At 38.7% G+C, this 26,376-nt stretch overlaps 2 protein-coding genes across 2 annotated transcripts in view; one reads left to right on the top strand and one right to left on the bottom strand.

Moving 5' to 3' along the window:
- Positions 1-1,794: 1,794 nt before the first annotated feature.
- Positions 1,795-11,239, bottom strand: LOC134660860 (uncharacterized). The gene is made up of 7 exons (XM_063516702.1): positions 10,883-11,239; positions 8,497-8,626; positions 7,435-7,656; positions 6,972-7,164; positions 6,615-6,841; positions 4,578-4,758; positions 1,795-2,414 (listed from the first exon to the last, which is right to left on the bottom strand). Exons 1-7 carry the CDS (start codon positions 11,223-11,225, stop codon positions 1,830-1,832), a joined length of 1,881 nt encoding a protein of 626 aa, XP_063372772.1. The 5' UTR covers positions 11,226-11,239; the 3' UTR covers positions 1,795-1,829.
- Positions 11,240-12,112: 873 nt separating this feature from the next.
- The window catches only part of LOC134660664 (E3 ubiquitin-protein ligase hyd), a 33,184-nt gene continuing 18,920 nt past the window's right edge, over positions 12,113-26,376 (top strand). Inside the window, 15 exon segments of the mRNA XM_063516441.1 lie at positions 12,113-12,432; positions 15,013-15,362; positions 15,782-15,936; positions 16,309-16,532; positions 17,486-17,652; positions 17,865-18,055; positions 20,638-20,788; positions 21,228-21,363; positions 21,831-21,988; positions 22,211-22,353; positions 22,684-22,846; positions 23,232-23,425; positions 23,825-24,010; positions 24,156-24,329; positions 25,532-25,720. Coding sequence (XP_063372511.1) covers positions 12,371-12,432; positions 15,013-15,362; positions 15,782-15,936; positions 16,309-16,532; positions 17,486-17,652; positions 17,865-18,055; positions 20,638-20,788; positions 21,228-21,363; positions 21,831-21,988; positions 22,211-22,353; positions 22,684-22,846; positions 23,232-23,425; positions 23,825-24,010; positions 24,156-24,329; positions 25,532-25,720 — 2,643 coding nt within the window. The 5' untranslated portion in view covers positions 12,113-12,370.

Raw genomic sequence — 26,376 nt, 5'->3', positions numbered from 1 at the left:
AGACCGGTACATTAGCAATAGTAACAGTTTGATCGCTGACTAGAACAATGGCCATCATTTTAACCTTTTAACCGCCAGACGGCGCCAGGCGATCGCAATTATTTAAGCGAAATTGAACTTTACGGAGCCCCGCGTAAATCCCTATTACATTGGCGAAGTTGTCGGCTGTAGCCGTCGTTGGCGTCCGTGGCAAGACTATTCGATGACGGTCACAGCCGACTGTGGCGGTCAATGGGTTAAATTAGGAATCTGTATCCTCAGTCCATGGTTGCGTTGCTGAATAAATTAAAGAGCCTTCAGAGGGTATTTGTCATGCTACTGTATAGCAAGACACGTTCGTACGTTTCCGTGATAATACGATGGAAAATAATTATATCTTATGCACTGCATCTGTAACTGTATTCGGCTGATCTTATCGGTTGTTTGCTAGACATCTCTGAGCAGTTTACGTCTATAAAAAATACATCGAAGAATACAGGCGACTGAAAAGTTTTGACATTTACCCAATGCAATATGTGCGTATGTATTTACTTTCCATTGTATGCTACTAAATATTAATACTTAACTAAGATTCACAGCTCTAAACAGTTACATAACTCTTAAAAATAATAACCAATAGAAAAATATTTTTTTTTCGCTGATGCTGCAGCGGTAGAAAATTGTATGCAGTATGTTATCTGGTATAAAATACATATACATACATATACCTATACAATTTGTAATCATTTAGAAAACAGGAATCAAAGTATATTACGACAGAACTACAATTCTTTTTAAAAGCATTGTAATCGAATCAAACTTTAAAGCCCACAAAGGGCACAAGAGATTGTAATCTGTACTGTGAAATTTGGTGTCAAAAATGTATTCATTAGTGCTAACTGACATGAATTCGTCTGTCCTTGTCATTTATGTTTGTTGGAAAAGAACCAAACCAAACACATTTTACTAAAAGACGCATTTGAAATTTATGAATCAGAAATAATCTACACCCTTAATTCCTTCTAAACGATATGGAGTAATACCGACTTTGTGACCGAACGAGCGTGAGGCGTCTCTGTTTCGGTTTGGCCACAAATTCCTTCATATCTCTGCCATGGTGTTCTCCTTTGCACAACGTATTTCTCACCCGATTCTGCTGAAATGTTGTGTGCAGGTTCGATGAAATGATTGATGGATGAATGAAGGAGTTTTAGTGCTCCGTACAATACTTTGTAGTTGTCGATTAGGTTTTATGTTTTTTTTTATTAAACTGCGACTGCACTTGTGCACATTCCAGGTTCACAGGACAGACTAGAAATGTAATGATTACTGAAAATGTTAATACGAGAACTGTACTGTGTCAATACACTGTGACCTAGAACATAGAGAAAAAAATACATAGATTGCTCACTCCATACATCAGTTTTAGTACCAAAAAGACTATTAGCATCTAGCATCGAGTAGCGGAACTATCAGTACTGCTACTTGACAATAGATGTAGCAGTACTGATAGTTCCGCTACTCGATGCTAGATGTAGACACTGAAATGAATAGTCTAACTGATGTATGGAGTGAGCACTCTTGTCTTACTATATTTCTCTATGCCTAGAGGTACTCGACAGATGTAAACCAAATAATTATTTTTGTCGGCATACGAGTAATAAAATAATCAACATACATCGTTTTCCGTAGTCTTTACCTTCCAAGTTCTAAATGATGTATCTAGTGATATTTAATATGCAAGTTTCCAAGAAAAATCAACTTAAAAAACTAAATAATAACAAGTAATTACTTATGTTTGCGTAATAAGCGAGAAGGATAGTAGGTAATAATAAGATTGTGATGGAAGATTAAACCTTGAGCTTCTTGGGCGGGCGCAGCGCGTACTGCAGCGGCAGCGCGCGCTTGTTGGCTGCGGCGGCGGCGGGCGCGCGGCGCAGCATGCGGCGGTTCAGCTCCGCGTCCATTTTACGAGCCAACTCTAAATCCTTCTTTTCCTGCTCCATCTGTTTCACAATCCTGAGTTGTTCTTCAAATATTTTTTTTACATCGCAATGCTGCAATGGACTAGACAAATTCTTTACAGCTAAATTGACTTCATTGTTATTTACAGAGTCTGAATTGAATGGTGGGCCATTTAGTTCTTTCTTAGCACTATTTTTCTTAGATTCGCTTCTCAAGTACGGTTTTCTTTCAGAAACCACTTGTCTGGCTTTCGCTTTGGCCTTTTTAGGTGTTGTTTCATTTTCAGCTTTCGAAATACTTCCCATAGACCTTGTGCGTCGCAAACTAGTTTCTTTGTTCAATTTTTCGACGCCATCGAGTTGAATGCAGTTTTTACTTTTTGTTGCTATATTTTTTCTAATTACTGCTTCAGGGACGGAATTTCCCGTCGTGCTTTCCTTTGCCTTCATTCCTGACAGATTTGTAAGACCCTGGAAAATATAAAAAAGAATAACTACCTATTAGAATAACTACTTCATATGAATACTAAATAAGGAATACCTTATTTAAATAAATAATTATAGGACAAATAATTTAAATAAGTATAGGACATTATTACACAAATTGACTAAGTCCTACAGTAAGCTCAATAAGGCTTGTGTTATATTAGGTACTTAGACAACGATATATATATAATACCAATATAAATATTTATAAATACTGAAATACATAAGTCAGGTTATAAGTAGTGTCACAAAGATTTTTACTGTTAAAACAGTTAATATCTGGGAGACCGAGCTTTGCTCGGAGAACATACAAAAACTCGAAAATGCGCGTTTTCTCAGAGATAAAACCTAGCTAGATCGATTTTTCGCCCCCAAAAACCCCCATACAGCCCCCATATAGCAAATTTCATCGAAATAAATAGAGCCGTTTCCGAGATCCCCGAAATATATAAATAAATATATAAATAAACAAGAATTGCTCGTTTAAAGGTATTAGATAGATATGTCGCAGTCGGATTGTATAATCCGCCGTATTACATTACGGCTAGCCGTTTTACAAAACAGGGGCGTTTTGAAATGCGGCGGTTCGACGATTAGCCGGATTGTCATTGCGATACGTTCTTCAATAAGGCGGCCTACGTTTAGCCGCATCGTATCTACTATTTAGATTGTAGAGTGACCAGTTCTTTCGGTCGCCTACGTAACCGGAGTTTGACAATGTTTGCAATTTAATTTATTTTTACCATGGTCCCACCGCACTACATGTGTTTCTTTTCCAAAACATTTCCTTTACAACTTAAATAGACGAGCCCCGCTTCGCGGGGCTCCTATTTCTGGGCGGTTTGCCCTTCGGGCATTTGAAGCTACTTAACGAACCTAACCTACTTACCTACCTACGCTTTTTTCCCCAAAGTGTAATGTTTTCACGGACGTCTCACTAAATCAATAGGTAGGTAGGTTAGGTTCGTTAGGTAGCTTCAGATGCCCGAAGGGCAAACCGCTCAGAAATAGGAGCCCCGCGAAGCGGGGCTCCGTCTAGTTAAGTTGCGAACCAAATGTTTTTTGAAAAGAAACAGTCCGACGAACTCCAGATTTGATGGACACCCCAGCGTTTTTCATAGTTTGTTGTAGTTATGTCAGGCAGCGCCACGAGTGTTAAAAATGGGAACTAAAAACTGTCAAAGCGGCGGCTAATGACTCGCTGTATTACATTACGGCTAGCCGTGTTGAAGAACGTATGGCGCCGAATACATTTCGGCGGATTTTCATTCAGCCGCATTCAATCCGGCTAATCGTCGAACCGCCGCATTTCAAAACGCCCCTGTTTTGTAAAACGGCTAGCCGTAATGTAATACGGCGGATTATACGCGGATTATTATTATTATTAATCCGACTGCGACAGATAGATTAGACAGATATATAGGTTGAAAGCTTATTTAAAGGGGCCCATAGATTACCAGTTCGCCGAACGTATCAACCTGTCAGTTAAACGCAAAAGGTGACATTCCGAACAACTGACAGGTAGGCAAACCTACTCGTTGGATGGAAATAAAAAATAAGCATGTTACTGAAAAGTTTGAAGGATATTACTAGCTGAAGTACAGACTTGGCGGAGAACTAAATGCTGGTAATAAAATAACGTTCTTATAAATTAGGTTCATACTAATAAACATAAAAAATTGTACCTATTTTATTAATGTGACACTGATTTTTACTCCCTTTTGTAAAGTATAATTTTTCACAATCCAGCCGCGTATTTGCGTCTAACGACAATACCAAAGTAAACAAGTAGGTAGTAAATACAGTCGAAATCTAAATTTAAAACGAATTATATTACGTTTTGATCTGTATAAAACAAGCTTTCATCAATCATGGCTATTTTTTATTATTAAAAGTTTTGTATTATATGTGATCAGTCAAAACCCTTGTGACAGAACTTATGGCCTAAGTAGAAAACACCTATGACTCGGGAACAAATATTTGTGTTCATCACACTAATAAATGCCCTTGCCAGGATTTCAACCCGGACCGTCGGCTTTATAGGCCCACTATCTCTTGGGTCACAATCCACTAGGCCAGACCAGGTCGTCTTATTTTACCTAAAAAATAATAATCAATAGTACTTAGTAATTTTAAATAAGTACGGACCTTAGTGAGTGCTATGACAAATGCCGAGGGCAAGTTATGCTCCAGGGAGTGGTTGCGCAGGAGACAAAGCCCTTCAACATATTGCATTTGAGTGGGTGCTTCTTTGTGCACCGGGGCGGTCTCTGGTCTCTCCAGCCGAATAACGGGCACACGCAGCGGAAACCCTCTCTTCGCATTGTAACTGCAGGAAAAATGCACCATGTAATTGTGCATTGTGCACAGATCACCTCGACTAGGTATGTATTACTCTACGGAGCACATAAGACAATCGAGGTTACCGAACGTAAGCGCTCTCGTACACATTTAGTATGGGGCTATGGAGCGCGACCGCTTATTACAGTTGAACTCCATAGTTAGGACTAGTATTCGTGTAAATTAAAAATATTTACAAAAATTAAGCTAGTGTCCTCAGGAGAGCTTTGTTACGCCATACATGTAGAAAATGATTGTATGATAAATTGGGACTGTTTTTGTCTGCATAGTTTACGATTAGTAGAGCAACGTATCATGTCTAGTTAATTTGTTATAGGTACCAACTTGATGACTAGATCTGAGCGTTTGGTTGCTGCTTAGAGTAACCCGCCTGTAGAATTTTCAGCTGGGAAAAGGACATGCCGAAGCACATGAACAGTGACGAAGATGTCTCATTTATAGAGGGCAGGGACCAGGATTCTATACTTCATTATAATATTTAAAAAAACATAAACGTGTTTGTGCGACGGGCAGATTGATACGTATTACCATGAACCTAGAATATTACGGACGGACTGTCACCTAAGACAAACTGTGACACTGCAATGGCGGACGGTTTGAATGTGTGCGTGTAGACGAGTGTTACCATGTAACACAAATTCTCCCCTAATGGTGAAACAATTATTTTTAACATCGTCCTTGTTTTCAAATAAAAAAATTAGGACAGTTTTACGTTAGACAATAAAATAGGTGTGTACGTATCTGATTTTATAGGTCTTGAAAATGCGCAATATTGCACAATTACTTTGTGCATACATTATTTTCAATACCTAATGATATTTAGCATCGTAATGAAATCAGTTCGTCATGTTTTTTTTAATTTATACATTTAACGTGAAACATATCTGGTTTTCAACAAAAAAATTATAATACATAACAAACAAACGTTAAGTATCGCTCCTTAGTATCGGGAAATTACCATACCGACCTAGTTTGAAATGCATAATCAATAATTTAACCATTTACCTAAATGATCTCTTAATACATAATGATTTAATAAGAAGGGTATCAATTACCCTACTTTCGGGAAATTACCCTATTCATGTTACTGGTCACACTCCTATTTTGCAGTTTGATAATTTATAAACAACAAATTATCGTGATTTTACGTACTAATTGATAAACTTAAGTATGAAAAGTTATTCCGTGACTTTTTTTCTTTCGATCGGTACAATTCTAGCAGGATTTAGCTACGCATGCCGGCATATTTTATATTTTTCTTCGACATGTTTACTTCAATGACGTTTCGATTCGTCTGACGGCAAACTGGTGGATGTGGGCTGTCAATGTGTGTGTGTCACGCGTAAATACTTAGAAACTGGTGGATGTTGGAATCACAGTTGTGTTGTAAGCGAAATTCTGTCCGTAATATTATAGGTTCATGCGTATTACATACAATCAGCAGCAAAAAAGCGAAGCATGAGGTAATTTAAAATTACTTTAACACAATTTGTTATTCAGAAAATAAGTGTTTGTAGATAAATTTGAACATCTCAACTGCTTAGGTACTTCGGCTGCTGACTGTAAGCCTGCAAGACTATAGTATACATTACATACCTAGGGAGGTGAATTCGTGAATGTTCCAGATCGCAGGTGTTTGTGGCCCTCACCTTCGGTTCGGGCCATAAATATGCGATCTGAGGCTTTACGAATTACCGCCCGTTTTGTCTAAAGTTTTACGTCTTGCCTTGGCCAGGAAAGTCCCACTTACGGGCCTAGGGGCCTAGGGTGACGTAAAAGTATTTTACCATCGTCGTAAAAACGGAGCATACAAATTTGACGAACCTTGTCGCTGTTGTTCCTTGCACGGGCTTAAAATAACAGAGCTCTTGCCTCATAGAGTCAACACTACCACTCGCAACGCTACGTTTATCCAACGCATTAATCTTATGTTGTAGTATCCCGGTGTACGGCAAGGATACAGGTAATGACTGTGTGGCATTCAGCATTTTATCTGGATCTTTTTCATCAGTAGAAAATGAGTTATTTACGTGAGGTAGTAAGTCGGTTTTCTGGAAAGTAAATTCAATATATTTATACGTTACGTATATTGTCATAAAGAGGTTTTGGATAGTATTACACTTTGTGTAACTAACTTTCAATACTATTAAAAGCATATTATGTATTTTCTACTTTACATACCTTTGTTTTACTGTTGTCGCCATTCTCTTTATTCCAAATTCCAGAAATGTTTCTGATTTTCTTATCTAGGATATTTTTGAGAAATTTGCTGTAACTGGGCACCATTTCAGGAGATCCCCGAGTTTCAGTTTTGGCTGGTGCGAAATCTGAACTGTTGCTGCTATTAGTGCTGTCATCAATTAACAGTGGGTTACTGGAAATTATGACAAAAATGTCAATAAATGTATAAAAATGGTTTTGGATTATTCACTTTCCTGTTACAGAACAGAGACAGGCAGGAGGCAGTGGTTACAGTAGCGCCAATGAACGCAAGGAAACCAGGGGGCCAAACGAAAAGTAAAAATGTATGTACAAAGTCACATGACTATTGTTATACATTCTTTCAGTAATGATTGGCATCGTGTTTAAATTAGTAAACATATGTTAAAATTAAAAGACGATCTCTTATTAAAAGGGAACTCACACTTTGTAACTTGTAGATGTCTTAGTTAAAAATGCTTCTATTTTTGCTGTTTTTAATTTGGGTTTAGCCGGAGCCAATGTATGGCGGTGTCTATTAGCAGGGGCCACTCTTTTACTATGTTCTTTATTATTTTCTTCTTGCACTTTTTTGGCCAATATTTCATCTTGCTTTAGAATTCCTAGATACTTCTTATGGGTTTCATCCTCTTCTTCCTGGATCTTCCTATAATAATACAAGGTACTTACTTATAAACATAAACTGGCGTCCTGAGCTATAAATGCTAAAATTTACTTTAGTACTATCTTTCAGTATCCGTAGTCAGCTTGTATCCTTATACAAGCTAGCTACAGGTGACTGATATGTTTAATGGTGGTTTAATGCAATCGGGACACACTTATGTTATGTCCAATAGGAATGTTCTTCAGGAAGTCTAATTAATACTACTGATATTCAAAACTTCTTACTGCTAGATGTTGAGTTCTACTGAGATCAAATAAGACATTATGTAGTATGAAAATAAACTATTGACAATAGGCTACATGACTAATTTTCATTGATGGTATCAATCTATCGGGTTTGTTTTTAGGATCAAATGTCTATATGGGACCCATTGCATTAAAGTAACACAAAAGTCAGAAATTTTAGTCAAAGGCCGACAGTCGCACTTCACTCGCGAAACGCCCTAAACAATGCGATAAGTGAACGTGACGTCAAGGTCTCTGAGAGCCCATCTTGTCGTATGGACAAAACATGAAAATTGCGTTTTTGTCGGTGAAATATTGCGTTTATGTATATAGTTGCTATACAATATTTTTTTGGATGAAATGTAAGAAATCGAATGGTACCCTTACTTTTATCGTTTTTGAAAGTCAAAAAAGAACTTAAATTTTGAAACTTTCAGGTCCTGTATTTTTGTAACATTTCCATATTTTATTTTAATATCCACATGATTGTGATAAATTGCTCGTTTGCTATCTATTTTACTAGATTTTGTTATAAAATTCAACATGTGTCATCATCCCTATTAATTATAATTAGTTGCTGAAAATAAGTTACACAAACTTTATAAGAACTGTGGTTTCTTCAAGTTGCTTCTGCTCTTGCTGTAGGCGCTCTGCTTGCAGTCTCTTCAGTTCTGCCTCATACTCTGCTCTTATTTCACCAGGCGCACTAAGACATACAGTGGATTGTTCTACAAAACAAAAATTATACATGTTTTGAAATATGCTTATTTATGATAATTCCCATAGAGAAATGTTTAAACTAGCAGACACTAACAAGATGCGTTCATGGGCATACATCAAAAAAACTGGAAACCATACTGGTTCAAATGGTATAATTTTTATGAAAATATCCACATATATAAAAATGCCTTTGTAGATGCCATTTATGTGGTTCTAATAAAGAAGGTTCATACAAAAGAACAATTGTATCTATTTTATTAATGTGACACTGATTTTTACTCCCTTTTGTAAAGTATAATTATTCACAATCCAGTCGCGTATTCGCGTCTACACCAATCCTAAAGTAAACAAGCAGGTAGTAAATAAAGTCGAAATCGAATTAGTAATTATATTAAATTTTATTCAGTATAAAACAAGATTTCAACTTTTTTTTTTAAGTTTATTGCATGATTAAAATTATACAAATGGCGGACCTAATGCCTTAAGGCATTCTCGACCAGTCAACCAATGATGGACCATTAGGTTCTGAATCAATGTTAATATGTAAATTGAAGGTATGAAAAAATTATACATTTTCCTTAATTTTCTGTTTTCCAGAATTTGATATTATTTTGAACACAGTAGATTTAAAAAAAATAGTATTGACTGTTTTTTTGATGACAACATATTATTATCAAATACTATTTATGCAGTATTTTCATATAATTTAAAAACATTGAAGTGATCCTATACCAAGTTCATGCAAATAGTGGTATTTGCTCCCATTTTTGCAATGTATGTAATGTTTAACTAGCCTACAACTGCCAAAATCATAACCCTTTATGTACTCCGGTCAAAAGAAAAACATGATGACAGGCATTTAACCCGTGGAGCGCCCTAACAAGACACGTGTGCCAGTAACTAGTATAGGAGTTCCATACTACGGTAATTTTGGGGCGCTCCAGGGGTTAAATGTATTGTTAAGAAAACCATCATAGGGCAAGAACTCTCGTATTTGTATACTTAGGTCGCTCAGACAGTCAGAAAGGAAGAGCACTCCTTCTGCTGAAAGAGTGAAGCTGACAGGCTGTAAAGGTGGCCAATACTGCGGTAGACCCGAGGCACTAGAAGATAAATTACATCAAAGTCAAGAGAGTATTCAATGGAATACCACTCAGAACCTTAAAAAAGACAGAACATCTGATTACGGCTGAAACAGCCGATTACAGATAATAATAAAATACTCCTGCTGTACTGGCCTTCTGTAAGTGGAGTATGAGTGCAAATGCAAGAGTTAAAGTAATGAAATAGCCTGTAGACAGTCTTACCCACATTAACCTTACAAACAATTATTATAACTGCAGCTTTAGAGCATTTCAAATTTAATGTGATAGGTAGCAACAAATATGAAACAAATTGAAATGAGCTGGACAGGGACAGCAAACACCATATCTCATAGGTTATAGATTTTAGCTAAATGTCGAAATACAACTGAGTTCACTCGTGGTGTAAAATATGGGAGTAGGCAAGTACTAAGCTAACAAACACATAATACACAACATCAAGCTATTAAATATAGAAATGTAGTAGGTAGGCAGCAACCTACTGACTACGAGACAAATGATGTTCATTATCATTTGATAAAATGGGTTATTCCCACTAGTTACTACCAAGTTGTTACCAGTGGTAACTACTGGGAATTTTTTTCCCACCTTTTACCACTGGTAACTACTGGGAAAAATAATTCCCAGTAGTTACCACCAACTCGGCTTGGTGGTAACTACTGGGAATATTTATTCCCAGTAGTTACCACCAAAATTTTGTTAGAGTTAAATACTAATAAAAACAGTATAAAAATAGTATAGTTTAAATAAAGAGTGATTTAATATATAATTATAAGTCGATTAGAGTTTTAGTAAACTGCCTTAAAAGTGACCTAACCTATTGAAACAGTTTAACCAGTACTAGTACAAAAACTGTAATATATGTAAGGAAAAATTTAATAATCCATTTAGATTATTTTTCAAGTGATTGTATTAGGTAATTCAAAATCACTCTATATTTATACTATACTATTTATACTGTTTTTATTAGTATTTAACTCTTAACAAAATTTTGGTGGTAACTACTGGGAATTATTTTTCCCAGTAGTTACCAGTGGTAAAAGGTGGGAAAAAAATTCCCAGTAGTTACCACTGGTAACAACTTGGTGGTAACTAGTGGGAATAACCCGATAAAATTTACTGAAAACCACAAAATTATAAATAATCAAAGATCGGGCTTACCTTGACTTAAGTTTAAATCTTCACCTTGTAATTTAATATTCACTTCTTTCGCAAATTTGGTTTTAATTACGTCCCAAAGCTTAATATTAACTATTTTATTTTGTTTTGTTGTGGTTCTTAGCCATGAACCTATTCGCAACCGACATAGGGGACAACACAAAGCATTGTTTTCTATGCTACTTTTAAAACAGCTCTGGCAAAAGTTATGAAAGCATGGTAAGGTCACAGGTTCCAAGAGAATGGACTGACAAATAGAACAAATAACATCTCTCAGTTGAATTTTATCATATTCCAATAAATTATTCTGAGTTTTGACGAGTCTATTCTTTGACTTGGCCGCCATTTTTTCCTAACTACTTTTTTTTTTTATCCATCAGACAGCGAGTATGTCATACCATAGACTAAGTTTTTTTTTAAACAATTATGGCCTAGATGCGGGTTATTTAAGCCATGGACTACTCTTTGGTAGCTATACTTGTCAACCAAATCTTGACCGTAGAAAAAGACGGCAAATTTGAAAAATGTAGGCGCGAAGGGATAACGTCCCATAGAAAATTAGAATTTCGCGCCTTTTTTTACTGACAAGATTTGGTTGACCAGCTATATATATTTGCCGCCTTTTTCTACTGTCAAGATCTGGTTGACCAAGTATAGCTACATATTAATAATCTGTGGTGTGTAGCCAGAGCGAGCCTATCTCGCATAGATGGTAGGTATCTCGTCTGTATAGACGACCGCTCCGGACCGCCACCTTGATGCGGTTCGGTCCGGCGCAAGTTCGCTCGTATATGGTCCGCCGTACGGCCGTTGAGGACGCAGATATAAGTGAGAGCGAGAAAGAGGAGTTTTTAATGTACAAAATACTTTTACAGTTTACAGTACATATGGGGCTACTTTCCGCACTAGTGCGTAAAATAGCACTTTTCGTGCGTATGTCGAAACTTTAAAGTGCCATATGTACTGTAAAACGTTGTTCGATACACGTGCGAATAGGTAATTCGCAACTCATGTCGATTTAAAACACTCCCTTCGGTCGTGTTTTAATTTATCGCCACTCGTTTCGAATTTCCTCTTTTTCGCACTTGTATCGAAAATAATTATTTTATCTCTTTTATTATTAATTAAATGTATAAGTCATACCTTTTTCTGTAAATAAAAATTAATTCTCCAATAAATATAGGAATAAAAAAATCTATGCTTATTATAGTTTTAAAATTCGACTGCCAACCTACAGGTACTTACGCTTTAGTTGCCATGTTGATATTTTCTTTCTTTTTCCGTCACGCACCGCCTCACATGTATTTGAGTCGAGAACGACAACGAGAAACGATCACGAAAGAAACCACGAGAACAATGGTGGCTGCTAAAGTATTTTAGATGGCGGTGTTCTCTTGGGTATGGCAGTATCGTGTTATTTCAATGAATTTCGACAAATGTTGAAGATTAACCAAGAAAATCTATTATAAGCACAGAACAGGACCTTTGGAAATGTCTACAATGCATTTTATGGTCCATCCTTTGCCTGGCACTGAGGATCAATTGATAGACAGGTAAGCATATTTTAGAATAAATGCTTTGATACGACTCCATTATGATTATCTAAAGAACCGCGATATTTTCTGCTCATATTAATATTTCCGAAATATGGCTTGGATTATAGCAAAATCAATGAAGGCCACGTTTTCATGCTTTCGTAAATATTGTCGCACTAAGATGTCCGTCCCTTCAAAATGGGCAGTGTTTTATCTATTCGATTTACTACACCATTTATTCACAAATGATGGCGTAATAAGCTAATGAGTGGGGTCATATCGGAAGTTATTCGTTAAATCTATAATCATCATTGTATGACTAGACACTATGTAAAAATAGTAATATATTAGCTCTCCTACCTGCAAAATTCGTAATAATTACTTCTTATAACTGTTATAATTTAGATCAGAAAAAATGCACATTAAAATTATTTACATTATTTTTATCAAACAACTACTTGTTCAATATCATTACAGGTACAAAGAAAACAGTTTTTGACAAACAGTAGTAGAGAAATATTGAGTAATATAGGTCAGATATAAGAAGTAACAATAAAGTCTTTTTTTTGTGATTCAGTGAAACAGTAGTTTAAGGACTGCAGTGTCATAATTTATGTTAGTCATCAGATTAATGAAGACTAGCACCTGTCAATATTTTCCATTCTACTAATTCATCACTGCAAACTATTAGTAAAATAATAACAACTGTATATGGATTGGGCTGGAAATATCTGCATTTTGACCATCTAATTATTTAGTACCTTTAGTGAAACTGATCATACAAATTTACTTTAGCTAAATCTAATTTTATTTAAATAATTGTCTGAATATTTATCTCAACTTTTTCAGTTGGTTAGTTAGTGTATCTCATGAACCATAATGATAGGTGGACAGTTGGACTTTGGTGCCACTATAACAACATTAAATATATTAAAATATGCATTGATGTCATAATTTAATTTCACCATATTTTTTAATGGGTGCTTTCCTCTACTTAAAATAGTATTTTCCAGAATAAGGCATCAAAAATATAGTACTTTTAGATAAAATACTAAACATAAGAGTAATATATGTTTAATAGGATATATAGTATTTTAGCGTACTATATATTTTTCCAAAAGTATACAGAGACCCAAAATATAGTACAATACTATATAATATAGTACGGTTGGCAACCCTAGTTGACCGTGAAGTCACTACACACATTTCATATAAATTCCATATTTGAAAATCGTTTTGACAGTTCTAAAAAAGAAGCTGATTGGACTAGTAGGAAAGTAGCCAATTTGCACATATTATGACGGTATCAATATTTGTACAGGTGTTATTTCTATCACACCCAAGAAGAAGATGAAACTGAAGGATTTATATTTCATGTTCCAGAATTCAATAGAAGCAAATAATATTAAAAAAATATATTAAAGTGATACTTTTATTCACCTCATCCATCCTCAAATTTTTCGGTCTGTCTTTAGCATGTTGCATTACAGAATTACAGCATTATTAAAATTCTATTTTATTTCTTGTACCATAATATTATAATAAATAACCAAATTCGATGTCTATGACAACTAAAACTGTATTTTTCTATTCACCCCTTTCTTGTGTCTAACAACCCCATTTTAAGGATATGGAGAAAGCAAATAGTTTTCTTTGATTTTCTCTGAACTTGGTGGTTAAAAACTAATTTCACAGATACAAATTTGAAGAACTAAGCATGACTTCAAATAATGATGTCAAATTTATTACTTTTATCACTTGGATTTTTGGTGAAAATCGTTGTTGAAGTTGAAAATCGTGTCTATATCTTTAAAATAAGTTTCAGTATCGGACTAAAGTTACAGGCAATATATTTAATTCATGAAGGCTAATATTTGCTTGTGATTTCCTAATTTCATACATTTTAAGGACAGTAGACCTTATTACCTTAAGACCGCATAAAATGGAAAAAGCTGGAAGCGGCCTATACCTCCAAAGAGGGTTCTGGTGAAATTTAGATTTAAGCATAGGTTAAGTTACTAATACTTTAATATCTATGTAATGATAACCAGAAATAAAAGGCTTTTTTATTTTATTTATTAGACCTTATTAACCTTAATTACGGTAAAAATACGTCAAACTCAAATCTTTCAAATTCTACGGTGAATGGCAAATAATAGGATGTTTGCAGTCACATGCGACTTTTTGTTTTCGAAATGTTTCGAACGTCACGGACGTCACGATTTCGTCAAACAATTTCCGATTATTAATAATTAATTACAGCGCCATTAAGATAAATATCTGGGAGACCGAGCTTTGCTCGGAAAACATATAAAAACTCAAAAATGCGCGTTTTTCCATAAATAAGATCTACCTAGATCGATTTATCGCCCCGGAAAACCCCCATATAGCAAATTTCATCTTAATCGTTAGAGCCGTTTCCGAGATCCACGAAAGATATATGTAAATAAATAAATAAACAAGAATTGCTCGTTTAAAGGTATTAGATAGATTAAAGAGGATATTTATCAAGTTAAAGATTAAAAACGCGATTTTAAAAGCCTAAGTTGAATAATTTTCCGGGAATATCCGAAGTTAAATAAAAGTTACACATTACAGACTTAAAGAAGTAGCAGAGCGATGGAATCGGTACGGGACCGGCGCCGGCTCCTCGGCGCTGAGCTCGCTGCGCGGCGTGCGCGCCGTGGCCGCGGGCCCGGCCCACATCGCCTGCCTGCTCGAAGACGGAACCATTTGCCGAGCTGCATTTTCTATTATACCTGACCGATTGGACTTGAGCAAAACTGACGCTAGCAAGAGCGGCGGAAATGGAGGCGGAGGCAGCGGGGGTGGCGGGACGAGTGGGGGAAAGCAAAGTGGCAGCGGTGGTGGTTGCGGATCAAGACAACAGCCTCGGACCAGAGCACGTATCATGAGGAATTCCATTCGCACGGCCACAAGCTCGCAAGGTATGAACCAAATACTTAACACCTGTGTATACACCATGTTTTGTTTTTTCAACTTAAGAGTAGTACATTTAAGGAAAATTAATGGCATGTTTATTTTTAAAATTTTGTTTCGTATATAGTAATTAATAGCCATGTTGTAACACAGACGTTATATTTAAGTTGACCAAGCAATTGAAAACTATGACATATCAATGTCATTTTTTGCGTTTAGTAGCAAATGTATAAATAACTCATACTAAACACTAATCTATATGTAAACAGGCCCTAAGGCAACTGTACACGCTCGTAGCGACCTTATCAGATAACCAGAACCCAACAGAAAATTAAGTATCCCAACACTCGCAGCATGTTCAGGTGCTTTTAGTACACTGTATTAGTATTTATTGGTTATGTACATGTGTTTAAACTGTTTGAAACAGGGTCCACGAGCCGCGCCGCGGGCGTTATAATCGGCGCGTCGGGGTCGGGCCGCGTGGTGTCCGTGCCCGCGCCGTTCGTGCCCGAGGACCTAGTCACGCAGGCGCAGGTGGTCCTGCAGGGCAAGAGCCGAAACCTTATAGTTAGAGAATTACAGGTGAGTCTACTGTTTGTACACACCTCATTTCATTTCGTAGTAAATACTTGTTAGTATATAAATATTTGTGAAATGTCTTTAGTAAGTCATGAATTTACACGACAGTAGTGTATTTTATGATTTGGCAATGGCTCCTTTTGGTTGCATGACTAATACGCTCCTGACTTAAGATACCTTAAGAACTGAGTTGTGTTGTTCAAAATATTATAGTAGTAAATAATAAATATTCTATGTACAGTCGGCAAAACTATTAGCTTAGCACTATTAAAATGCAGGAGATTTTGCTGGCTGTGCATTGCGTCTCATTCTCTCACGAAACAAAATGTGTATATTAGATGGAATGACCGTCCTATGATATTGATATTGTTTCAGCGTACAAACCTTGACGTGAACTTGGCGGTGAACAACCTGTTGTCTCGCGACGACGAGGAGGGCGAGGAGCCGGAGAGCGGCGACGGCGGCGACGGCTACGTCCCCGAGGACCTCATCTCGCTGCTGGACGGCGGCTTCCACGCGGCGCAGCAGGACAACTCCGTCATCATCGACGCCGACGCCATGTTCTCCGAGGACATCTTCGGGTACGCGGCCATCAGAAGGTACACCCGCCACGCTCTGCTCTCCTCTCTCCGTCACCTCCTGCCCGTAACGTCTTCAACACCTAGCTCACCACCCGATCTATTGGCACGCTCATGCTTACGCCGATCCCGTTGTTTATCGAATGTCAGTTTTATTATTTTGCACGTAATTTTACTTTTGAGTTTTACCTTAGATTTATAGCGTAGATGCATCGGGAAGGGAGTCCCCACATTATTAATCGATGCGAAATCGGTTCGAGTCGATCGGGCCGCCACGGCGGGCGGCGCGGCTAGCGGCCGCCGCTTTCGTCCAAAACAGGTCATTCAAGTTTATACATGTGTCGCTTAACTTCAAACTCGGGTAAATCCATTCGACCCTTTCCGCAAAATATCTACCCTATTATCTTTTCTTAATACCAAAATCGCATAATCTGACAGATGGAATTACCCGAGTATGAAGTTAAGGGACTCACATGTGCGGAATCGGGCGTCGCGAGCGGTGGTTCGCACGATCACAATGTAGAGACTTGACTGAATCTGTTTTGGATGCGTTCAGTTCACGGCCTCACGCATCACCGCTTATTGGATTTTGCCGTTAGAATATTTTGGTTGATGATGATGTCGAGTGAGTTTTCCTAGAGTGTATGGCGTAGGGTTGAGCAATTCGACACCATACTAGTCACGCCCTAAACCGAAAACAAGCGACGGACTGTTCGGTCGTAATGCATTGACTCGACATAAAGCTCTTGACCGACGGCATACGACTTCGCGTCAATAAGGGTTGGTTGCACCAAACCGTCTTGTCACCAGTCATCATTAAAACATTCACTAGTTTAAATTGTATAGGAAGTTTCATAATGCCATAATTATGTAATGTTAGTCAGTTGTCAATTGTGCTTGGTGCGACCGGTCCTAAGTAGGGACTCCCTTATCAGCTTTTAGAAAACTTGAATATAATTATGTTTAAAATGTAGTCGCAGTGGTGGTAACAACAGCGGGCGCGGGACGGTGAACCGCGAGAGCAGCAGCTCGACGCAGGAACGCCCGTCGGAGTTCAGCCGGTGGCGCGACCGCCAGTACTTCGGGCCGCGCAGGTGGCTCGAGTCCGCGCTTCGCGACACCTCCTGGGATAAGGACAACAGTAATCATTTGCTTAATTAATCATTATTTTATTGCGTTCCCATGTGGGTTAAATTGTGTAACTAAACTTGTTTAACATTTGCTTCCAATAAAAGTAGAAAGTTCTCAAATGGTTCAGAGAAAATGTGGAAAAAATGCTTTTAGTAATTTATCAAACTTGTATATTTCTATTGCTGATGAAAAACCCGATTCCATTTATTCATATTTTTTTAGCCGAAAGCAAGAAAAAAGATTCGGCTATGGCTGCGTCTCCGCTTTGGGTGTCCGAGGAGTTAGAATACTGGGACAGCAACATTCGATTCACGCACATAGCCGCGACGTACAGCGAGCTCGTGGCCATCTCCACGCAGGGCCAACTCCACCAGTGGCGTTGGGCTGACGCGCACCCCTACCAGCGCACAGACGTAAGTCTTAATAACGTCTTATGTAGCTATTTTCTTTCTGTCATAGGATCTTATTAACACCATACATTGAATAATTTTCAAAAATTGAAGGTTTTTGACGCGAGGAAAGAAATATTAATTTTGTATTCCTGATATACCTATACGAAAACCCAAATTAACTTTAAGCTGTTAAGGAGAAAGTTATAACTACTAATTTTAATGTTTTATTGGGAGCCCTATTGATTTATTCAGTAATTGAGCATAGCGAAAGAAATTGAGTTGAAAAAAAACATCTTTTTATTTTTCTATGTAAAAAAATTGATGTTGCCTTTTTATTCTGTAATTTTATATCAGTGTAGTACAATATATATTTGTCCACAAATCAATTTTGTTAAAATAATTACTTGCTTAGCGAGCCACTTGCAATAGGTACATATTTATTTTCATGTAATGTGTTTTTGACGCTTTGAACGACACGCCTATCGTGTTTGCGTCTATGCTTGTCGGAATGCACCAAGGTTGATATTGGGCCGTAGCTGCGCGTGTCAGTTGACGTCTTTGGCGGTCAAAGGGTTAAACAGTAAATAATATATCCAATATTTGAATACATTTATTTGAAGGAGGCCACTTATCCAATATCTTGGTTCAAGTTTTTATACCTACTTTAAATTTGATGAAGTCACCCAATTTCTTTGCCCGATGCGCATTGCGCCTCACTCTCTCACTAAGCAAAATGTGAGATGCAAACACACATTGGACTAAGATATTGGACAGATGGAGTACCATCCTAAGTAAAATAAAATATTTACACTATTCCAGCTATGCCATGCAGCTTCGCCATTGTATTTCTTGTGTCATTTCCATCTTCCTCCCTTTTCCAAAAATAAATGGCTATTCCTATTTAGGACTCAAGCTTTTGACATGCCGAATTACATCTAAATCGGTTCAGTAGTTTAGCCGTCAAAAGATGTCACGTTCAAAACAAAGAAGGAATAAAACAATGTAAAAATGTTAATTTAATAATGATTAAATAAGCCTTTTTCAAAATAATAATGAATGTCTCTTTCAACCTATACAAGTTAGAATTTTATTATCCTCGTATTAGTATCAAGTACTACGCGATTGCGAGTTCTGTTGATGACCCAGATATGTTTGACGCAATGCCATAGATTCATATTGTAATAAGCTACTTTCATACTAGTCAAAATTAAGTAGAAATTGTGTATAAAAATAACTGCTATCTATGTTTTTCTAATAATTAAAATGAGTTGGAACTCACCAAAATGTTACAAGAATATAAATAAAATGCAAATCGACACATAGATTTCCTCCATGTTGACCATGTACACTGAGGGCAGCTACCAGATCCCGTGCTTGCAAAGTACTGAAAAAAGAGCATGTGAAAATTGTTTTCACTACACCAGCTCGGAAAGGCTTACTTTGCACTTCAAAAACTGATAATAGCAAAGTTGCATTTTATTCACAAGTGAGGCAAAGTAATCAAATGCAAATTTTGAGTTGCTTTCTTATGTTTGCTGGTAGAATTTACTTTTAAATGATGATTTTGGATGATAAATATTTAATAACATTCATTTGGATTTGATTTGTTTTGATTTTGTTTGATGGTTTACATTTAATATTTGCTCTGGGTTGGTCTGGTGAAAAATTTTGTTTAACCCTCGTGCTTTGAAACCCTCGCAACGCTCAAAATTCCATTTTTCGAACCACTCGCTACGCTCGTGGTTCAATTTTGGAATCTTTCGCTTGCTGTCAACATTAGCACAAGCGGTTAAACAACAACTTTGCCCCCTTGTAAAACAAATAACTATTTTGTGTTTCCTACGTATCAATCGCGTCAATACCATGCTCTTGCTAGGAAAAGTTCTAGTTATACTATTTACATATCATTTCATAAGAGCTGGCACAGATTGTCTATGAAAATGATCTGATCAATCAACCCTGCTTAATGTTACAATTTAAAATAAGTTTAACAGCTCAAGACTCAACACAGGTGGTGCTGTTATCGAATAGATTTTAACTGACACATCGAATAGTGGGTTTCAAATAAAAACAATATCTTGTTATCACAAACTCATTGCACTGCAAGTAAATTCCTGAATCTCGTGAGGACCTTATTTCTTTGACATGAAGATCGTCAGAGCCGATTTAGTGATTTTGTTTCTACGCTAGTTAACCAATTATAATCGTGTAACATAAAAAAACCGGCCAAGTGCGAGTCGGACTCGCGCACGGAGGGTTCCGCACCATCAACAAAAAATAGAGCAAAACAAGCAAAAAAAAAACCAGCAAAAAAACGGTCACCCATCCAAGTACTGACCCCGCCCGACGTTGCCCCACTTAAATCTTTATTTAATTTCAACTGTCTAGCTATCACGGTCCGTGAGATACAGCCTGGTGACGGACGGGCGGACGGACGGACGGACGAACAGCGGAGTCTTAGTAATAGGGTCCCGTTTTTACCCTTTGGGTACGGAACCCTAAAAAGGTGGTCTTATTATAACAGTCTTCGTCGAATTCACCACACGCCTAGTACATTATTACTAGAAGTGTTTAACATAATGCATTTTTGTTGATGGTTGAAGGCGTCTGGTGCGGGATGCGCGTACCACCCTCGTTCCAACTGGCTGGGACTGGCGGCCGGCGAGCGCGTGGTCAGCGTCGGCGCGGCCGGCATCCGCGTGTCCGTGCTCACCGACACGGGCAGGATCGCCACCTTCCTCGATGAATCCATCGGTATTTAACATTGGCATTTTTGTTCAAGACGTCTTTATTCACATGTTCTAAAAGAGGCTCAAACACAAAAAGTTGTATTTTCTGTTCCCGAAAGGAAGGATACTGAAGCGTAGTTTCTGGCTGGGATTTATATCGCCGAAGACCTCCCTCCTCGTAGTTATGATATCAAAATTATGGTTACATTTTTCGATGATGTTCTGAACTCTCGGAAATAGAAAAGACAAATGTGAACTTAAGTAAATTTTTGAACCATATATTGAACTGTATATTTACGCGAAAGGCACCACTTCGTTTTGAATCATCTTTATTATCCAGCAACTGAAACCAACATTATAGTCCTACCAACTAAGCCCAAAAATATAGTATCCTATACAAATAACACTGTTTCAAATGTTGCGTTTATATTTTTCAATGTAATAAATACAATATTTCCTTCCAGCGCATGCACTAGGCGCATCACGCCTAGAGCATCCTCTACAGACATTCTCGGAGTTTGGCTCCGACAGGGCTATATCACTGCACGTGTGCTCACTGTACACTGTTGCTAGACTGGAATCAGGAGCGCTTTATTGGTGGTAAGTACAGTGCAAACCAATGCAATGCAATGGTGGTTTGGCAAATTGTCCACAAAGGCCCACTGCCCTGCCTAGTCCACTGGAACCTGACGGGGCATAAATTGCCTAAAAATAGAGTACGATCATTATGTACTTCCACTGACAATTCAACCTCTAGACTGAGCTTAGGCCAATTCTTTCATGAAACCGATGCTGCCAAAAATACGGGGGTGCGGGGGGACGAGGTGAGCGAATCCCGTGCCGTGATTGGTCCGTTCAAAGACACGGACCAATCACGGCACGGGATTTACTCGAAGATGGAGTAACGCTACCGTATGTGTGGCAGAGGGGGTAGCGCGACTATGCTATGTCTAGAGGTTGGATTGTCTGTGTGTACTTCCAACATTTAGCAGCAGTGACTGATGAACCCATCTCGAAGTATATTATTGTGTCCTAGCCCTAATGATTGCTAATGTAATTTTTAACAGGGGAGTCCTGCCCCTGGGCCAGCGCGCCCGCCTGTGGGAGAAGCACCGAGCGCGGTCCCGTAAGCAGCGCGGACACTCGTCCGCGGCGCCGCAGGACCTGCAGGCTGGGCAGAGCGTCACCATGAAGAATGCGCCCATGTACCAACCTGGGGCTGTTGGTCAGTACACTATCTACTATTTATGCTGCAACTTCTGTACTTAACCGTTTAACCGCCAAGAACGTCAACCTACGCGCATTCCGACAAGGTTCACAATGATGCGCCGCGCACGGTGGCGTTCAAAGGGTTAAGGAAACTCATTTAAATTATTTTCAATCATGGCATCTTTGATTAAATATTTGTATAGCTAAGAGTACTTATGTAAATGTGTTTCAATTTTAGGCTTTAACATGTCAACGGGTGTACCTAAAGTTGGTGTACTTCAAAATGCTGCCTGGAATATCTCGGACACTTGTCGATTTAAGCTGTTGCCCCCGCCGCAACCGGATCGCTCGCTTTCAGACAAGGACAAGAGAGATTTACAAGTAAGTTGTGCTGAATCATTCACTGAAATAACAAAAAAAATGTGATACAAACTGAATCAGGTTAAGGTTAACCATGTTCTTGAAACGTCATTGGCTTAGCAGGATATCAAATTAGAATTGGCTCAGATTCCTTCCTCTGGAAGACAGTTGATGGTCTACGGAGTTCTGTACCGATTTTCAGCAAACTCTTAAAAGAGTCAATAAAAAAAATCAAAGTGATTCATTAGGATGCTACGATGCCCACATACGTTAAACTTTTTGATGGGGTTAAGTGATCTTTATGCTCTTGTTGTCCATAGCAGTGATTGTAAGAACTTTGTTTTTATACAGAACCAGTCGCCGCTAACAGTGTCATCAGTGAAAGCCTCATCATCTAGCAGTGCCAGTAAGGACGCAGGCAAAGATAGCAACAAAGATATGGCAGACCGGCTCGACATGCCGCCACCGCCCAGTCCCGCCTCGTCCACTTGCAGTGATACTAGCACCTCTCATAGTAAGAGACAATGTGTTTTTACTAGTGATACTTACCTAACGCTAGTCAAACTAAAACACCAATTCATTTGTAATATTTTTTTAGTATATGACCTTACTTATAAAATCTCAATGAAACAATCTAAGGGCTAGTTGTACCAACCCTTTGACAAACTGACAGAGGTTTATAACAAAATAAAATAAAGTTTGGTGCAGCTGGCACCCAAATATAAACATGTTCACATACTGTCTTTCAAGATGTTGTCCCCAGCATGTACAGATGCATATCAAAAATGTTTAAATCTTAAATATTCAAATTTTACTACATTCATAATAGTTCTGACGTAACTCGAAATTGTATAAAACATGCGTTGTGAAACGTTATTATATTACTAACGTGTATACAGAGCGTGCCAAACGCGTGACTTTCCGTGGAGAGGAGGGTTCATCGAACGACGGGTCCAAACGCGACGAGGAGGAATGGCCGCTGAAGGAGGTCGTGTTCCTTGAGGACGTGAAGAGCGTGCCGCTCGGACGCGTCCTGAAGGTTGACGGCGCCTACGCGGCCGTTCGGTTCCCGGTCGTTGGCAAAGACGGCAAGGTACCTCAGTTTTCTCTAAGCTACTCATTTGCATTGTGTTTTCATCATCTTAGCGATTTCCCGATTGCATCCTATATAAGCTGGAGTCCCCAAGATTTAACATAGGTATGGTATATCCATGCGGAGAAGAAGACTACTAACTCTTTTGTCGCTTCTAACGGCATGCGTTTGTACACATACTCTACTTACAGAAGGTAGCAGAGAAGCTATGCTCATCCTTTCTAACTGTATCCGAGCGACGTACATTTACACTTGCGAGAGTTCTTGCCCTATGACTTCCCAACAAAATTAATTATATGATAGTCTTCTTCACATTGACCTTTTTTTATACGATAGCCTATAAACAAAGATCGATCTCTTCTCGTTCTCACGGTAGTTAACGTATACATGTACTTACAGGAGGTGGTACCGTCAGCGCCTGAAGATTGGACGGCTTTACTTCAAGACTGCCGTTTAGTGCGTAAAGATGACTTGGTGGCCGTGAAGTGGGGCTCCGGCACGGCAGGTCCTCGCGGCCCTGACTGCCTGCAGCGCTCACCCAGGAAGATTGCCCTTCCGGCAGACGTCCAAGTCATTTCTATCGCTGTAAGTATCCCCATATTTGAAAATTGTAAAAATTCAAGTGAGTGAAACCGTTGTCGTATAAACAGTTGAAAATTGTAGTTTGTAATTGAATTTTTACACGTTTTCACGATGAAGGCCGTACATATTTTGACTAATCTTTGATCAGGTGGACGGGCGCGGCGTTCACGCTGTAGTCCGCAGGCCAGGCGGCGCGCTGGCCTACGCCGTGTACGCAGTAGGTGCCACGCGCGCACTCACCGACAGCGCCTTCCCTACTGACCACGGGGCCCTCCTTGGCCACTCAAACGGACAAGCGATTCAACTCGCCACCGCTGCTGAGGTAAATACGAGACTAGCCTGTGCCACTTTATGAATAAATTGTATTCATAATGTATCCATGCTGATTTGCGGCTCGTGGACATCTTGATTTTCCATTTTCATTTGGCTTATAGCGAATCGAATCTTTAGCTCTGTAAAAACTACCACTGTACGACACACTGGTAAGGTCCTCCGGAGCTTCGTTTTTTTACGCTTATGTGCAGTCTATTTCTTACCGTTCTTTTATTTACATATTAGTCTGAACCAGTTTTTTAAAACAACACATTTGTAAAATTTACGAGACATATTAAAATACATAAATATAGAGCTACAGCAATACGAATACAAAATGTTTTATTTGACAAAAAGGTTTATTATTATTACAAATACAGCTACCAAACTAGGCTAACCCTATCTATATCTTAGTCATCTCCTAGTACGGTTTGATAGCCAGTGATTATTTTAAATCGGCGGTTGGCAACCTTTTAGCAACCAAGGGCCACATAGTAGTTAACGAAGTTGACGCGGGCCGCACTTTGTTAATATTTATGACTAGACTAGACATTGTCCTGTATTTAATTACACGAACGGGTCTACCGCGATATAATTTCGTTGTTTTTACCTTTAATTCCGACGTTTCAGCTGAGTTGCACCAGCTGTGGTCACGGAAAGACTGACGTCCCAACAAATGTCAACGGAGATATTAATAAAACACCACTAAACTACCAGAAATTAATAAAAATGTTCGGGGTAGACAAAGAAATTGCAGCTACCCGTCAAAGTTTAATGTTTATTGTCCACGGCACGACACGCAACACTCACAGTATCCGCACACTGGTCCGAAGATATATCCGCTGGTTTCAACATTTGAATCACTGGTCCCCAAGTAGACGATAATTTGTACCCGTCCTTTCGATTGAAATTTTTAGGGTGTTTTTTAATTTCAATCGCCTCTCGATTAATGAAATTATATCGCGGTAGACCCGTTTGTGTAATTAAATATGTGTACAAAACGCGAGAGTTTATAGTGTTACATTGTCGTGTGTCAATATTACATACAAAATAGCCAGGGAGCCTCGCGGGCCGCAAGTGACAGGTTCATGCGGCCCGCGGGCCGCGGGTTGCCGACCGCTGTTTTAAATAAACAGTTGTTGGAATTCAGGACTACAATTAAAATGAGCACTATTGTTAGCGTTGTTTTACGAGCAAAAGTTTGGTGTGCAGGGCAGCGAACCGGTGGTGATGATGCTGGACGGCAACGGTGCGCTGTACCCGATCGCGCGCGACTGCGTGGGCATGGTGCGCGAGCCGCCGCCGCTTAACCTGCCGCCGGCTCGCGCCCTGGCCGCCCACGCGCTGCCGCTCTACCCGCACGGCACGCATCACACACATCACACTGCACTAAAGTCACAGGTATTTACGTTTTACATTACTTACTCTGAAAATGCGTGCAAATGCAAATTTATTTTATTTGGCAAAGTGAGGTCGTGATGTGTTTAACTTTGCGTTATATGCTGCCTAAACCAAAATCTTAGCATTTTCTCATCATCTTCTTTCGGATTTTTAATAGCATGTAGTCCGCTTTAGCAATATAATTCCAAGAAATAGCCACTACTAGTTGTTGCAAAAGAGAGTCAAAAGTGCAAATCGGTGCAGAGTTAGCGTAGACGAACGACGACGATTCTACGACACTCGTCGGGGTTCGAATCCGCGATCTTTGGGGCTTAAAAGTCGTATGCCTTATTGCTAGGCTACGAACGCATGAAGCGACAAAAAGTGACATCGGAATTGAAAATCTGCATTTTAACCTTTTGGACGCCAATTACCGATATATCCGCACCGTAGGTTCAACGCCAAAGACCGACTAATCGGTCACAGACCACAGAGCAACATCGACCTACGTGCATATACATAAAGTTCAACTTCAGTTTTGACACTTCAATTATGTGGCGTCTGAGTGACAGCTTTTGTGTTTGACACGGCCTGGAAAAAGTTAACTACGTCTATTTTCTTTCCATGAACAAGCCTTACTTTCCCATTAATCCATACTATCCGTAGTGAACTACATC

The sequence above is a fragment of the Cydia amplana genome, chromosome Z (assembly GCF_948474715.1).
Source record: "Cydia amplana chromosome Z, ilCydAmpl1.1, whole genome shotgun sequence".
NCBI lineage: Eukaryota > Metazoa > Arthropoda > Insecta > Lepidoptera > Tortricidae > Cydia > Cydia amplana.
Note: the sequence above shows the minus strand (reverse complement) of the source record. Positions and strands in the feature narration are given on the sequence as shown.

Coding starts and splice junctions, on each gene's coding strand:
- LOC134660860 (XM_063516702.1), bottom strand. CDS start 11,225: ATGGCGGCCAAGTCAAAGAATAGACTCGTCAAAACTCAGAATAATTTA. Junction 8,627..10,882: donor AGATTTAAACTTAAGTCAAG/GTAAGCCCGATC, acceptor TTTGTTTTGTAG/AACAATCCACTGTATGTCTT. Junction 2,415..4,577: donor TTGTCATAGCACTCACTAAG/GTCCGTACTTAT, acceptor TATATTTTCCAG/GGTCTTACAAATCTGTCAGG.